The 14,914-nt window shown below is 40.2% G+C and overlaps 1 protein-coding gene across 1 annotated transcript; it reads left to right on the top strand.

Annotated features, from left to right (window-relative positions):
- The first annotated feature begins 897 nt into the window (after window positions 1-897).
- LOC147210032 (sodium-coupled neutral amino acid transporter 3-like) lies at window positions 898-12,335 on the top strand. Its single transcript, XM_086099269.1, has 16 exons — window positions 898-1,062; window positions 6,287-6,388; window positions 6,490-6,559; window positions 7,303-7,418; window positions 7,801-7,874; window positions 7,979-8,071; window positions 8,180-8,261; window positions 8,948-9,030; window positions 9,189-9,247; window positions 9,456-9,572; window positions 9,734-9,813; window positions 9,908-10,008; window positions 10,102-10,226; window positions 10,589-10,733; window positions 11,661-11,764; window positions 11,840-12,335. The coding sequence occupies exons 2-16, from the start codon at window positions 6,333-6,335 to the stop codon at window positions 11,942-11,944; spliced, it is 1,410 nt and encodes a 469-aa protein (XP_085955395.1). The 5' UTR covers window positions 898-1,062; window positions 6,287-6,332; the 3' UTR covers window positions 11,945-12,335.
- Window positions 12,336-14,914: the final 2,579 nt, after the last annotated feature.

A 14,914-nucleotide genomic window follows, 5' to 3' on the forward strand; every position in this document is an offset into this window, starting at 1 on the left:
TTTGCTTCTCCCCATAAAACTTTTATGTTGAGACTGCTCCCTCTTTTGGAATACGCTGCACAGAAGTCTTGCACAACGTTATGCATGACGGAGGCTAGATTTTTAAAGTGTCGGTCTATTTTTCAAGAGACGTTTTTTTCCCCCTCATATCTCAGGGAGGGTCAACTTCAGATGTTCCACGTGTACATTGCATTGGATGCAATGACCACATGAAGTTTGCATGTGTGTTTGAGAACAAATGGAACATATATAACAATATCTATTGAGTTTTGCTACGTTAATGTCTTTTTTTTTAAAAGATGTGTGTCGTCCTCACACATGTTGGAACATTCAAATCCGAAGCGTTTATTTAAGCGGCATACTAAATCACCACGGTGCCCTTTTCTGAATGCACATATAAACACACAGGCCCACGATGCGTGCACGGCATCCATACTGGGAGTGTTCTTAACCTTTACCATCTGTTGTTTTAAAGGACATGGACTCGGGTTGCCTCGCACACTTGCGGGGAAACACCGGTTCAGATATTTACATTTGCACATTGATGCAATGCACAGCTAGCGGTTTGTCCATCTTGGCTCTCAGATACGGCACGGCTGCTCATCAACTCCGGACTCTTATGTAATAACGTGGACAATACCTTCTACTCTTAGCACGTCACTAGACTCCGGCGCTTCCTTAACTATAAAAGCACATTCATGTGTATGAACAGGAGAATAATAAGAGTATAATAATACCGGTAGTCATCTTGGCAATCCTCCCACTGATCAATCCATTAACAAAGTCACAGTTAATGCGTTGTCTGTTTTAGGGAAAGGAAGAGGAGTGCCGACACGTGTGACCTCACAAGAAACTTGATCCCATCATTTTCAGCCCCCCTTTCTCACTCCCTGTTCCCATATTTGTTCCTCTCTTCCCAACCTTCGCCAGAGCCACAGTGCGCTTCCATTCAGGGTTCCCAAACACACCCGTATTACGCCTGTCCCCAAAGGGCTGTTGTGGCGGCAGGACTTTGAGACACAAGCAACAGTTTGTGAGGGGCAGCTGGACTCGCTCGAGGTGGTAAGTCCATCAATTTTTTTTTTTTCCTGAGCTGGACTGACTGCTGCCACGTGGTTTGACTTCTGGAGGAGCTCTGCTCAACAAAAAGAAGGAAAAAAAGAAAAGTGCTTTGTTGAAGGTGTAGTCTCTTCAACTCGGACGTTTCACTCGGTCGTGTTCAGTTTGTGTGCAAGCATGCTTTAGTGAGCAGTCTTGTGTGTGTGTGTGTGTGTGTGTGTGTGTGTGTGTGTGTGTGTGTGTGTGTGTGTGTGTGTGTGTGTGTGTGTTTGTGTGTGTGTGTTTGTGTTTTTGTGTGATTCATCCCTGGAGAGAAATGTACAAAAATTTGAGGAGTTAGAACATGCAGTAGGAATACATGAACAAATAATCTGCGCAAAAGCCTTACTGTGAGTGGGAAAACTTTTCATGCCTGGTACTGTAGTTGCTTCTATTGCCATATCATCAGTGTGGTATTCCCCTTTAAATTATGGGATGCTTTTTGGTGTTTGATCATTCTTTTTTTTTTTTACGCATAACAAGGCTATCTGTTCTTTCTCTATATTTATTCAAATTTGCACCTAAAAGGAATTGAGTTTTTGCCTTGCTTAAGTGCCACCGCTCTCACCTAAGTTTCATGAATACCCGACCGTAATTGGTTGGGTATTCAAACGTAACCACACAAAAAAAAAAAAAATAATAATAATCCTGCACTGGTCACATCAATAACAGGTTGAACATTGAATGGTGATTTAATATAGTTTGTGACTAAGTTAGATTAATTAGAAAAGGAAAAAAAAAAGAGCTACTTGGCATGGTAATGAGTCGCGACAAATGTCAGTGGAGTTCAGCGCCGACACATGAATGTACAGAGTGTGACTGCATAAATCATGTGAGGAAAAAAATAGAAGCAATGAGTGGTTTGTGCTGTTATATCATAACAGGAACATTCTGAGCACTCAGAAGACAAAGGATGAGTTACTGTAGGTTAACTACACTGTAAAAAAAAAAAAAAAAAAGCCCAACTTGTATTTTAGGAGAGCTAAAATAGTAAATTAAGTTGGGACACATTTAAAATAGAAATTGTTGACATTTATTTGACATTTTTGCGGAGTTGTTTTCACTTATCTGTAAGTTGGGGGACAATACAAGGGACAGCTAGTTCTGTAGACTCTTTTCTTTATTGAAAATGCGAGAAAGCCAATGTTCACGTTACCAAAAGTGAAAATATTTTGTTGAATGGCTCAACTTAAAATTTTATTGAAGTTTGCTGCCTTGAAGTTTTGAGTTCGCCCAACTTTTGTTTTTATTTTCCGCATTGTTTCATTTCAAGTACGATTACTGATGATTCGGAATTGTCGCAGCAAGCACAAGTACTCGCATTTTGTATTCACAATTAATTTTAAAAAAAGCTGTGCAATAAACACAGTATGAATACAGTAAGTCTATATATTCATTTTTAAAATCCACAGAAGTTAACATTTTAATGGGGAAATTTAGAGGAGAGCTACGTCAGGGGTGCGGGGGGGGGGGAGTAATTTTTTTGTGATCTTAGCTTGGAAAAAAAACAAAAAAACTTAAACTTCATGTTTGCAAAGGTGCCAGCGCATTGGATCAGCGGTGAGCACTGTCGCCGCACAGCAGGCAGGCATCCGGTTTGATCCTTGGCTGGGGAAAGAGGAGGGGAAAAGGAAGCTGTTAAACTTTTCTATTGTGGAAGATTCTTCCTAATCATGGACACTTATATACTGTCGGTGAAAAGGGTATCATGAGATGATTGTTTGAGCGTACGCGATGGAGTTCAAGATTCTTCCTGAAAGTAAGTTGGGGGAAACAAGATAAAAACCGTTCAGAACAAAATGTGACTTTTCTCATGGATGTGGTGAGTTTGTCGGACGAGATGATTAATTGTCATGGTGACGGCCCATGTGAAGGTTAAACGCTGAGTAATCATATATATCATCATATGACATTCAAAACATTCTGTACAGATCAACGTGAAGCTGTCTTGGCATCATACGATAATGCCGAGCGCATGACCAAATCAACACCAGAATCCAAGTCGATGCAATGCAATTTTGGCGATATGATACCCCGAGGCTTGTTACGATATGTGACTTATAAGATCTCTATATAGCAGAATGGAAATGGACTACGTGCTCCACACGTTTTATTTAGATTTGATTTTCACGGATGAGATGTCCGGGCAAAGAGATATTAAGCACTGTCAATAAGTAGAGCGAGCGGACCGTCGCCATCTCTGTCTATGTCTTTTTCATTTGGCATGTTTAATTTTGGATTATGGTTAGTAAGAGCTTCTACTGAAGTAAATGGTACTATTTATGATGTCTATTTGTGTAGGGACGGTATTAGAAAGAGCCACGCGACTAGTTGTGAGAAAGCCACGCAGTCATGTTTGAACAGGGAGGTCATTCTCAGCTTTTATCACATTGTCTGTCGTCACAGAAGGCCTCAAAGTGAAAATATCCATTTTTGTAGCCAAAGGTTTGGCCTCGCTCTTGCCTTGCCGCTGGCACGCTGCCATCTTGCTCAAAAACTCCTCTTTTTTTTAAATTTCTTTAATTAGGGCAAGCAAACCAATCAGCACAGGTGAAGAATAACCTGCTCTGCCAAAACATTCAGAAGTTTTTCGAAATTCGAGAAAGCAGCTATGATTTAAGAGGTACCAACTTATTCAAAAAACTCAAAACAAGAACAAACATCAAGCAAAGAAGTGTATCTATCGAAGGTGTCAATCTGTGGAATAATCTCGAAACGGAGCTGAAAATGAGTAAATCGCTTGCTGAGTTCAAAAACAAATTCAAAAAAATAGTACAAACAACCTACATCAATCAGAGTTGAAATGATCAATTCTAAACATTAAATATAATGATAAATCAGAACTAAGTTGATAAATAGAGAAAAGTATTGAAACATCCATTATGAATACAAGAGAAAATTGACACAAGAGTGCCAGGGTGTGGATGTATGTAATCCCGATACAAACCAAAAGTTGTAAAAATATCACGGTTAAGGGTAAAGTATGAGCCTTAATGGAGACTTCTTTCTTCTTACTTTTTTCTTTTCTGATTGATATAAAAATGATTTATTAGATATAAACACATAACGGGGTAGGACTAGATACGTTTTTTACTTCTTCCTACTCCCTTGAACATAATAACTGTGTTGAATGAAGATTGATTTCTTTCTTTTTACTTTTTTTTAATCTACCTTATTTTCTGTCAAATTATTACTGTATATATGTTTTATGTTCAATAAACAATCAAACAAACAAGACGCAGCCAAAAATTTGATACCTACGACCAGGGGCGTTTTCGTGACACTGGATTATTTTATTTTATTTTATTTTTTTTACATGACACAATCTACAGAGATCATGTTCAAAACAAGATGGAATGTTAGTTGACGAGATATGTGGGATTCTATTCATCCACGGTAAAAGAAAAATATATACTGTATATTTGACGTAGTGTCAAAATAAAAGTCAACATAAACAACAAGTCGAGCATTACTGGTGTCTCTAGAAACGCATGATTCATTTCAAGTCCTTGGAGCAAATGTAGCCGTTACTTTTGTGACTGACGTGATGACCTGAAATGCTCGCTGAGGGATCGAACTGTACACTGTGTACTTTTAGTTTGGCCACAAGTTTATTTACACCGGAGCCATTTCTGTCCCACTGGCAAGTGTAGCATGTGCTAGCCTATGGTGGAATGTCGGGTTGGTTAGTAAATATTGTCAGGCATGGGCAAACATTTGATTTCTAAAAAAGATTGTGGGGGCTTGTCAAAAGCTTTTTTTTTTTTAAATAAAAATTAATAAACTGAAATTTAATGTCATTTTTAAAAAAAAAACAATCAGTCATTTGTAAATGTCAATTATTTTTAATTAAGAAATACATTATTTTAAACAAATTATTGTTGATGATGATCAAATGAAAACATAAACAGATGTTTATTTTTTTTTGTGTGGGGGAGAAAAAAAAAAGCGTCAACATCAATGCAAGAAAAATATTGCAGGAGTTTTGATTACACAAATGCCGAGTGGGCCGGATCCGAGTGGCTCGTGTGTAGCCCGCCCACCGCTGGTCAAGCCCCTCTCTCAAAGGCCAATGAGTTACTGTTGTGATCATTCTGACTTGACCTGAGGATGATTTTTACCCTTGCTCCCACGGGGAAACCAAATAGCGATAAAGTACGAGAAGAAACGTTTGTTTTGGCTGCATGAGCTCACTCGCGTACTTTGACAATGATGACAGGCCGGACCACCGTTGACAACTTCGATGTTGCTTGTGTTATTTTATCTATATGACGCACTGACTGTGTTTTGTTTCATGACTGAGAAATGAAGAAGTTCAAATAGCAGCTGTTCCATTTTTTTTTTACTACATTTATTTCCTACTCTTTTAAAAGTTTGTTTATTAGGGTTATCTGTTTGAACAAGAAAGATAATTGGCAAAAATTCCAAGAATAAAGTCAGACCATTGGAATACCTATACAAAATGTTTTTCCAAACATTTAGAAGAGAATTTCGAATTTTAAGATTTTTTTTTTTGAATAAAAATTCAGACTCAAAAAACAAAACTCACTCAGAATATAATATTTGTTATGATGATGGCGATTTCAGTCTGTGCAGTTTTCAGTACGGCTGCATGAAATTTGAAAAACATCCGCTATGTGTGTTGAATACTGCGACATTCTTACAACATTTAATGTGTCTCTAACAAAATTACTTCATTATGTAACCAAATAAATCTTTTTTTCAAGGATCTCCTATTGGACGGCGATGCAAATTTAATTGGTGCATCTGGTTGGTGAAGGTTGGACAAAGGCGATTGGGACGGGACCGACACTCGTACCACCAAAATTTGTGCATCATCGATACCCATAAAAATGCAACATATCTGATGATGAGATCCAGCCCATCAGATCTGTGTAAAGTCCAGCACAAATATGGACGTATCATAATGTATCGCCATGGCGAAAGAGAGGAAAAAAAAACATTTCTTTAAACAACCTTCGTTTAGTAGACATGTTCATCGAATGAAAGGAAACGAAACAAAGACATGTGCCCACTTCCTGCAAGCATCTCAGTTATATTGGTAGAGCTTTTAAATGATCACGCTTTACTCATTGTACCCTGATCGGGGATGTTTTGAAAGGCTAATCTGAATAAAACGCACTGCCGTATAATTTATCATTTGCGTTGTGTTTTGCCCCTTTTTCAGATTTCGCTTGTCATTTCATCTCCTTTTGAGATCGTCCCATCTAAATATGGAAATGGAGAAACTGTCAAATGGTCATGGAGCCGCTGTGCCGATGGATGAAGAGTAGGCTTCATTTGCTTCCTTTTCGTTGACTTGTGGCAAATTTCCACCAACTTGAGCGCATTTATATTGTTCACATTGAAAGTATTATCTTCCACTTCCAGGGTCCCGCAAGAGGATCAGCTCTTTCTGGAGCACAAGAGCGGGCCCACAAAGACGCCCCAGTTTACCGATGTGAGTATGGCGGGAACACAGGATCTTTGGAATCGTACGTCGCACGTACCAGTTCCTTCAACGAACTCCCGTTTTCTTTACAGACATCTTTCAGACATTTTTTTTTGCATCCGCATGCGAGCAAAAATTTGAGATACGAGCAGCATGTAGGAGACGGTGAACTCAACTCACTTCACAAGAAGCAGCAATTTAGCAGATAGTTAACAGTTCTTCAAAAGAGGCTTCAAGATGTTCATTGCACCTCCCGTTGATGCGTATTGTCAAACTAAAAAAAAAAAAGTATGTCACGGCTTGTAAGTAAAACAACTACATAGACTTATTTTATGCAAGTCTGCTTAGCTTATTGCTAACGAACAATGGAAAAAGCCATAGACGTGCTAACAAGTAGCATTGGTGTCGCGTTATTACAACCGTTTATGCTATGGATGTTTATACACTATCGGTGGAGCAACACATGTAGACATAATATCATAGTACTGACAGGAATATATTTGTTATCTACTGTGAAGAATAACTAATTATTGCGCCTTAAGATAAAATTGGTGGGGGGTTTTGTAGGTCCTAGAATGGATTAATGGTATTTCAATTCATTTTAAGGGGGGATTTTATTGGCTTTATGAGTAAATGCATTATGTGCATTACGAGTAGTAGTGCTATTGAATGTGAAAACACGTGTTTTTGTTTGTTGTTGGAGGTTTTTTTTTTTTTGGTCTGATTAACATTTCAACTTAATTCTCTTTCAGTTTGAGGGTAAAACCTCGTTGGGGATGTCTATCTTTAACCTGAGTAACGCCATCATGGGCAGCGGAATTCTGGGTCTTTCGTACGCCATGTCCAACACAGGCATTGTCCTTTTCCTGTGAGTGCTTGTCTCATCGTCCTCAAAGTTCTGTTTTCGGAGGGACCTCCTGAGTGTTTGTCTATCTGGCTTCCTCTTCCTGTTGAACCCATCTGTTATGTCAGGGCAAAGGAAAGACATAAAAAGTAGCTTTCGGGAATTACGCAATTAGTGAAATTGATTTAAAAAATGCTGAAAAGAGCTTGATCAAAATGTATCGTTTTGAACCTGAATTCAAAAGAATTAATATATTGAGGCCTGATGGTTCTTCTGTGAGCAACTTATCCCGGCTCTGAAAACGTTGACCGAATTAACATTTTTACGTGCACACTAAACTAATTCATCACTGTAGTTAAATGTTGATTTGAAACAAATTTCTCTTGCTACTGTGCGTGTATGACAGGGTCCTGTTGATATGTATCGCGTGTCTGTCCTCCTACTCCGTCCATTTGCTGCTACGGAGTGCAGGAGTCGTGGGTAAGGCTTCAAAAACATTTCGAAAACAAAGCAAAGTACAAAAGTCTGTTGCTGTTGACTTCATCCTCTTTTGGGCGACTGTGTTTTTATTTGATTTTTCTCAGGTATCCGTGCCTATGAGCATCTGGGCTTCAGAGCATTTGGACATCCGGGAAAGATTATAGCAGCTGTCGTCATAACGCTACATAACATTGGAGGTCATTTCTCAATATGAATCGGATGTGAATCTCGATGATGAAAATGCCGTGACACCGATGTGATGACAAAGAGAGGCAAGGTCAATAAATGTTTGTCTTTTTCCGCAGCGATGTCCAGTTACCTGTTCATTGTGAAGTCTGAGTTACCGCTGGTCATCCAGGCTTTTCTCGGCCAAACAACCGGGTCAGAGTAAGTAGTCATACGTAGAGTTGGACCGAAAATGAGTCATACCTTGGCCAGTATTTGAGTTTGCAAGTCCATGATCAAAGTGAGAGCATTGAAATCAATGATGCATTAAGTGCATTGGATATTTATGTAGACGGCCAAAATGCCACCCTTTCTATCCGATGGGGGTGTCAAATCCAGGTCCAGAAAGTAAACCCCGCCACAGTTTGTCTTTAGCCCCCTGTGGCTTTCTGGATCTGGGTTTGACACCTCTGTCGGATAGAAGCATTTGTATTTTGGCCGTCGATGTGTTGAGAAAGTATATGACAAATTCTGGACATGTGACGAAGCGGCATAAAAGAAAAACAAAAGCATAGGCCTACTGGAGCTGCGGAGTAACGGCTTAGCCATTTTCTTATTTGGTTGGCTTCATGTTTGTCTTTTCCGATTTAACAACCCCCATCTTTGATTCAATGCCATTGAAGGCATACATCACACAAAGACATCTTACTGTACATATATTCGATTTTTTGACAGTAGACTTTGGAGAAATCCTGTATGATCCAGTGTGCACATTATAAATGGAAGATGAATAAAAATTTCCATGAAATATCATCTGCCACAATCTCTGCGTCGAATAATACAGGCGACAATACACAGCTGTGGTAAAATTGTGGTAAAGGAGTCTCTCTTTTATCTTCCTCACCTAGTGATTGGTTCATGAATGGAAATTACCTGATCATCATAGTCACTGTCTCTATCATCCTTCCTTTGGCCCTCATGAAGCACCTTGGTAAATCCCAATTTTTGTGTTCACTTAAATGATCAAATATTTTTTAAAATGCAACCTCTACAGAGCCATGTTGAAAATGGATGATGTCACAAACACATTGTCGATTTACCATGGTAACCAGGGGTCCTGATTCAACGCTATTGTTTTGTGCTCGTCAGGGTATTTGGGTTACACAAGTGGCTTTTCTCTCTCCTGCATGGTGTTCTTCCTCTCTGCGGTAAGTGTATGCGAAATGATACCATCTAAATAATGTTTAGCTTGAACTAAATTCAATGCCACGTAATGTCAGGCAACGGTACTTAACCTGTAGCCATTTTGGGTTTTTTTTTTACATGCCAACAGAAAAGTCATCATTTTGAATTGGAGCATGTATGTAGCTTGTGCACAAAAAACACGCTCATATTCCCCTTATTCTGTCACAAAAGGTCATCTACAAGAGATTTCACATTGTGTGTCCTCTGGAGGTGTTTGGCAATCACTCGGTCACCACAGAACCCTCAGGGGAGATGTGCACCACCACATTCTTCACCGTCAACCAAGAGGTAAAGCTCGGGCTCAATAAGACTTGATTTCAGCTCGACACCTGACACATCTTGCCATCGGAGCATATATGAGTATGAGATGTACATATATGAGTAGGCCGTATATTTAAGTGTCATGTGAGAAATGGGGCTGGACAGCTGTTTTCCCACTTTGTTTGCAGACGGCATATGCTATTCCAATTCTGGCTTTTGCCTTTGTGTGTCACCCTGAAGTTCTTCCCATCTACACAGAACTGAGAAAGTAAGAAACGCTCGCCCAAAAAAAAAAAAAAGAAGATTGCAAATAACACAAAGATTTGACCTCATTCGTATTTTCTTAATCTTATTCCATCAAGTCCAACCAAGAGAAGAATGCAGAATGTTGGCAATATTTCCATCCTTGGCATGTTTATTATGTATTTCCTCACTGCCACTTTTGGCTATCTAACCTTTTACGGTGAGTGCAACACCTCAGTTATTTTGGCCAGAAATTTCATCATTTCCACTTCAATATTTGTCTGTCAATTTGTTTTGGGGTTTTTTTGTGCAGAAAACACGGAAGCAGAGCTGCTCCATACCTATAGCAAGGTGGATCCTCTGGACACGCTGATCCTCTGCGTGCGATTGGCTGTTCTGGTCGCTGTCACTCTCACTGTCCCTGTGGTGCTCTTTCCTGTAAGAGCATCTGCATCGTTAATTCACATCTTACACCATGCCAAATAACAATTTGTAAACATATGCAATAAGTCTTGCCCGTTAAAATGCAGTGTTGAATCATCGAGTGGTCTCTATGAGTGATACGTGTTCTTCGACAAGTATTCATTTGGCGGATTTTTGCTTCGACGTCGCTTTGTTTTTAAAATCAATTTCGCTCAATGGTAGCAAACAATGCAAAACGCCATAGATGACTGAGCACACTCAACTGAATTTTGAATAATCATCAAAAGAAAGGCATGCTGGAATAACAAATAAAAATAACCGAATGGAGTCGTCGGCGGTGCTTACTGTAAAAAGTACTGCGTGTGCGTTTCCATCAGATCCGTCGTGCCCTGCAGCAGCTTCTGTTCCCCGAGAAGGCCTTCCACTGGGTGCGCCACATCGTCATCGCCCTGTGCCTGCTGTTTGTTGTCAACCTGCTGGTCATCCTCGTGCCCAACATTCGAGACATCTTCGGCATTACTGGTATCACATTTAACGAACACGTTTGGAATTGCTGTAATATTCATTAAGAAATCATAATTGTCATATACAGTAATCCCTCGTTTATCGCGGGGGTGACGTTCCGAAAAGAACCCGTGCCGAATGAAATCCGTGACGTAGTCATCTTTATTCTTTACAATTATTACGCATACAATTGAAGGAAACCAAAGATTAAACTTTTTTTTCAAGCCTAAGCATTACAAATCAATAAACAAATCTAACAGAGTTTGCTTGCACACAACTGACAGTTTTTAAAAATATTGTACAGATGTTTTTGTCGACATTGCGGATTTTGCCGTGGAAACAATTTGACAAGCTGCACAGCTGTGAGGCGCGGAGACTGTTGACATTAGTCTACAGTCCGTTTGCCAATCAGGATGCAGAACACAATGAACTGTTTAAAAAAAAAAAACATGCACAAAAAAGAAAATCGGTGCAACAGCAAGGCCGTGAAAGATGAACCGTGTTATAGCGGGGGATTACTCTACTCCAATGGTATCGTGTCAAAACGTGATATGATCAGAAACCAAACAGCAATCACCTAATAAATGCAAAAATTAGTAGCTGACCTGGGTGGATAAAATCAACTTCTGATTGGAAAATCATTTGTGCTTTTGATAACAAATCTCAAGGCATTTCACGGACTGCAGTTAAAATGACAGATGCCAATAAACTACAAGACGGTGAAACCATGAATAGGTGAACACATTAGAAATTGGAAAATGTACGATAAAAAAATGGAATGTTTTTGTTTTCATTTTGAAAATCATAATTTTTCAGCATGTATTTAAACAAAGAAGCACGACACAATTAAACGTACTGTACCGCACATTGACTTACAAAATTATGCCAATACTTTTTTGGAGGATGGTAAAATGTTGAGAGTCTTTTTTTTTTTTTTGTATCCAGGGGCAACTACTGCTCCCAGTCTGATCTTCATCCTTCCTGGACTGTTTTACATCCGCATCATCCCCACTGAGCAAGAAGCCATGAACTCCAGACCAAAGATCCAAGTAGGTTTGCCCTAAGGGCTTTTCAGAAAGACTTTTCCATACTGATATCGCCTCTATTTGTTTTTTTGTTTTCAGGCCGCATGTTTCGCAGCGCTTGGCTTCATATTTATGATCATGAGTCTTACATTCATTGGAATCGATTGGACGAGCGGGGAAAAACGAAATCTGGGCGGGCATTAGAGTGTTTCGAAAGCTCTTCAGAAACAGAATCCTCACTTATTCGACAGTCCTCGACTTTCTGCTGGATGGTTTTGACCATGAGCTCGGAGCACTCCTTAATGACACGAGGACACATTGTTCCTCCATGGTGTCGACAACAGCAAAGTGGCCCCCGTAAAGCCACTCAGGACACATCAGCAGGTAGCGTCGGCCCGCTTTACGTCGACCAAGGAAGCCACCATATTTGCAACTGCCCAACTTCACGAAATGCCACAAAAATTGTGGAGGATAACGCTAAGGAGAAAAATTATTGTCTGCATGCAAAACATTTCTTTAATCATTGCTTTAGAAAATGGAGCAGAATAATGACATGAAACAAGACCAAACACTCTGGGGTGACGGGCGGGGTCCGAGGAAGGAGGGGTGGGGGTGGGGGTTATTTGAGGTCATTTGATGTGTTGTACTTTGTAATACTGCAGAGCGGTACTTCACAAACTGCAAAAGAAAGGTTAGCCTCAGGCAAAAGACAAGTGTTGTATTGCATGGCTATGCTGTGAACCAGTGAATTTGGTATAAGGTAACCACTTACTTTGGTTTTGTAAATTTATTGTGAACAGTACATAATTCAATAAATATTGTCAAAATATTTCTGTGTTTGTTTCAGAGCCCCCCGTTTGACATCTTGTACACCATACAATAACATCATACAACAAACCCCCTTGGTCATGTCACGGAATCATTCTACCGTTTGTGTCTGGGAGGCCGGATTAAAGTGCATTAAATTAACATAATAGTTCACAGGTTTCCTTTTTATTGGGGCAGTACACCTCACAGTTCAAAGATTTGGTCTTCAAAATGCTTGACTCTGGCATTCCTGTGTGGATTTTGCATGTTCTCTCTGTGCCTGCGTGGGTTTTCACTGGGGACTCTGGTTTCCGCCCACATTCCAAAAGCCTTCACGTGAAGGTCTTTGTTTGACTATAGAGTAGATATAATGTCGACACAAGTTTATTCAAGTGCCAGGTTTTTGTGATGTTAAAAGCACCCAAAATGAGACCAAGATAATTAATTTGCAAACTTTTTTCCACTGTTAATGTTACAGATAACCTGAACAACTCGTTTGGGAAAAAAAAAATGTGTGTGTGTGTGTGTGTGTGTGTGGGAGGAGCTGAGATGTGGTTTAAAAAATGTGCACGTCAACTCGGTATTTGTGGCTGTCACATTCAAACTTGTGTTATTTATGGGTCACCACACAACTGCCACCATTCAAAAGACCTCTGCTTAACCTCAAATAAAGTTGAGCAGTGTTGTGTATGCTCCAAAATTATATTTTGTGATTGCCCATTGGTTTCATTGGACGATTACACATGTGTTTGAGAGGTGTCAAGGTTATTTCCGATACATAAAAAGACGATGGGACATGGTTGTCACATATACTTTAAAAAGCCAGTAATTGATGGAAATAGCTGAAGCTTCTTCAATGCTGCTGTTAGTTTTTTTTTTGACCCTCTGACCAATTTCCTTCTCCTTTTTTAATCAATTCCAGGGCTTGGTAATGTCACTGATGTGCCATATGAGGCCTAGTGAATTATTTTGTACCCTTTTGCTGAATGATTCCTTTAAACAATGAGATCACCGTGATGCTGTGGAAGCTCTTTGTGGACCGTGGCTTATAATGTAAGATGCTACTCCAAAAATGTCAAGAAAAGCCTGCTAGAACATTTTCACTTTATTTTGGGTTAGTCCGAGGCACAGGTGTACTAAATCCCATTTAAAATAAGTTTGAATGTGATGAGTTAATTCTAAATACAGGCACATCCACAGTTTTTAAACAGTTAAAAAAAATTATTAGCCTCGCTGTGGGTTTTTTTTTTTGCTTTTATAAAAGTTTTGAAATGATTTATCTTGGTCTCATTTTTTTACAAGCCTGGCATTTTAACAGGGATGGAGCAAGATCGTTTTTTAAAAATCCATTGTATGTGCCTTGTGATTGGCTGGCAACCAGTCCACGGTGTACCCCGCCTCTCCCCCAAGTCAGCTGGGATGGGCTCCAGCTCACCCATGACCCGCATGACGACAAGTGCTATAGAAGAGGACAAATGGACTTCTTGTCTGTTTGATCCCTGTCACTGGTGATTACAGATTTTGTTTTGACGAATGTGGTCGCCACATTTGCATTCGTCTCCTCGCCCTGTATTTTGAGTTTTGCTTTTCCAAACCTTCCTACGCAAACTCTTGACAGAATGCCCATGAAGCTGCGTCGGTGGTTTAAGCAGACGGCAAACCAAATCTAAAACTGGTAAGACGTGCCTCATTTTGAACTGCAGAGGAAAGCACTTGAACTTTTGCTGACCTACCACATCAGCAATACCAGACACTCCTTTTGAGATCAAAATAGCAAATGCTAACATCTGCCAGCCCTCTTCCAACCTGTTCATCTTCAGTCTGCTCGTTCTCGTTTTTCATACTTCCGCTGTCCAGTCCTAAGTCTCCACTGGTCTGGCCCACAGCCACACCGCTGGCCCCTGTCTGTAGCTCCAGTCTCTTCAGTGCTGCAACCTCAGATTCTGGCTCCAGCTCCCTCTCCTGGCCCAACAACCTGCTCTCAGTTTCCACTGTTCGAGCTGAGCATGTGGTTGGTTGCAAACGAGGGTCCAGGGCCTGTGCTGCAGTCGCCCAAGTACCAAATTCTTGTTCCTAAACTGCAGTACTGCACTATGCGCGTTGTGCGGCTCAGCTGCAGCTGCCTGAGAGTCAAGTAGCTCAGGCGCCGCCATATGAGGGGGACGTATTGAAGCTGACCCCACCCGCCTGACCACTTGAACCAGCCCAACAATTCTTCTGCCAATGAAAGCCTGAAGATCTCCTGCAGAAGTTTCTGGTTGGACCAGAATCTATTTTACGAGGCCATGACTGACTTTTCAAACTGCAAGAAATCTAACAAGTTCCAAGGATGTATATGCAGTATGACTTTTTTTTTTCAAAATCAAA

Source organism: Hippocampus guttulatus, chromosome 1, assembly GCF_054856545.1.
Source record: "Hippocampus guttulatus isolate MCC_2025c chromosome 1, RoL_Hgut_1.0, whole genome shotgun sequence".
Taxonomy (NCBI): Eukaryota; Metazoa; Chordata; class Actinopteri; order Syngnathiformes; family Syngnathidae; genus Hippocampus; species Hippocampus guttulatus.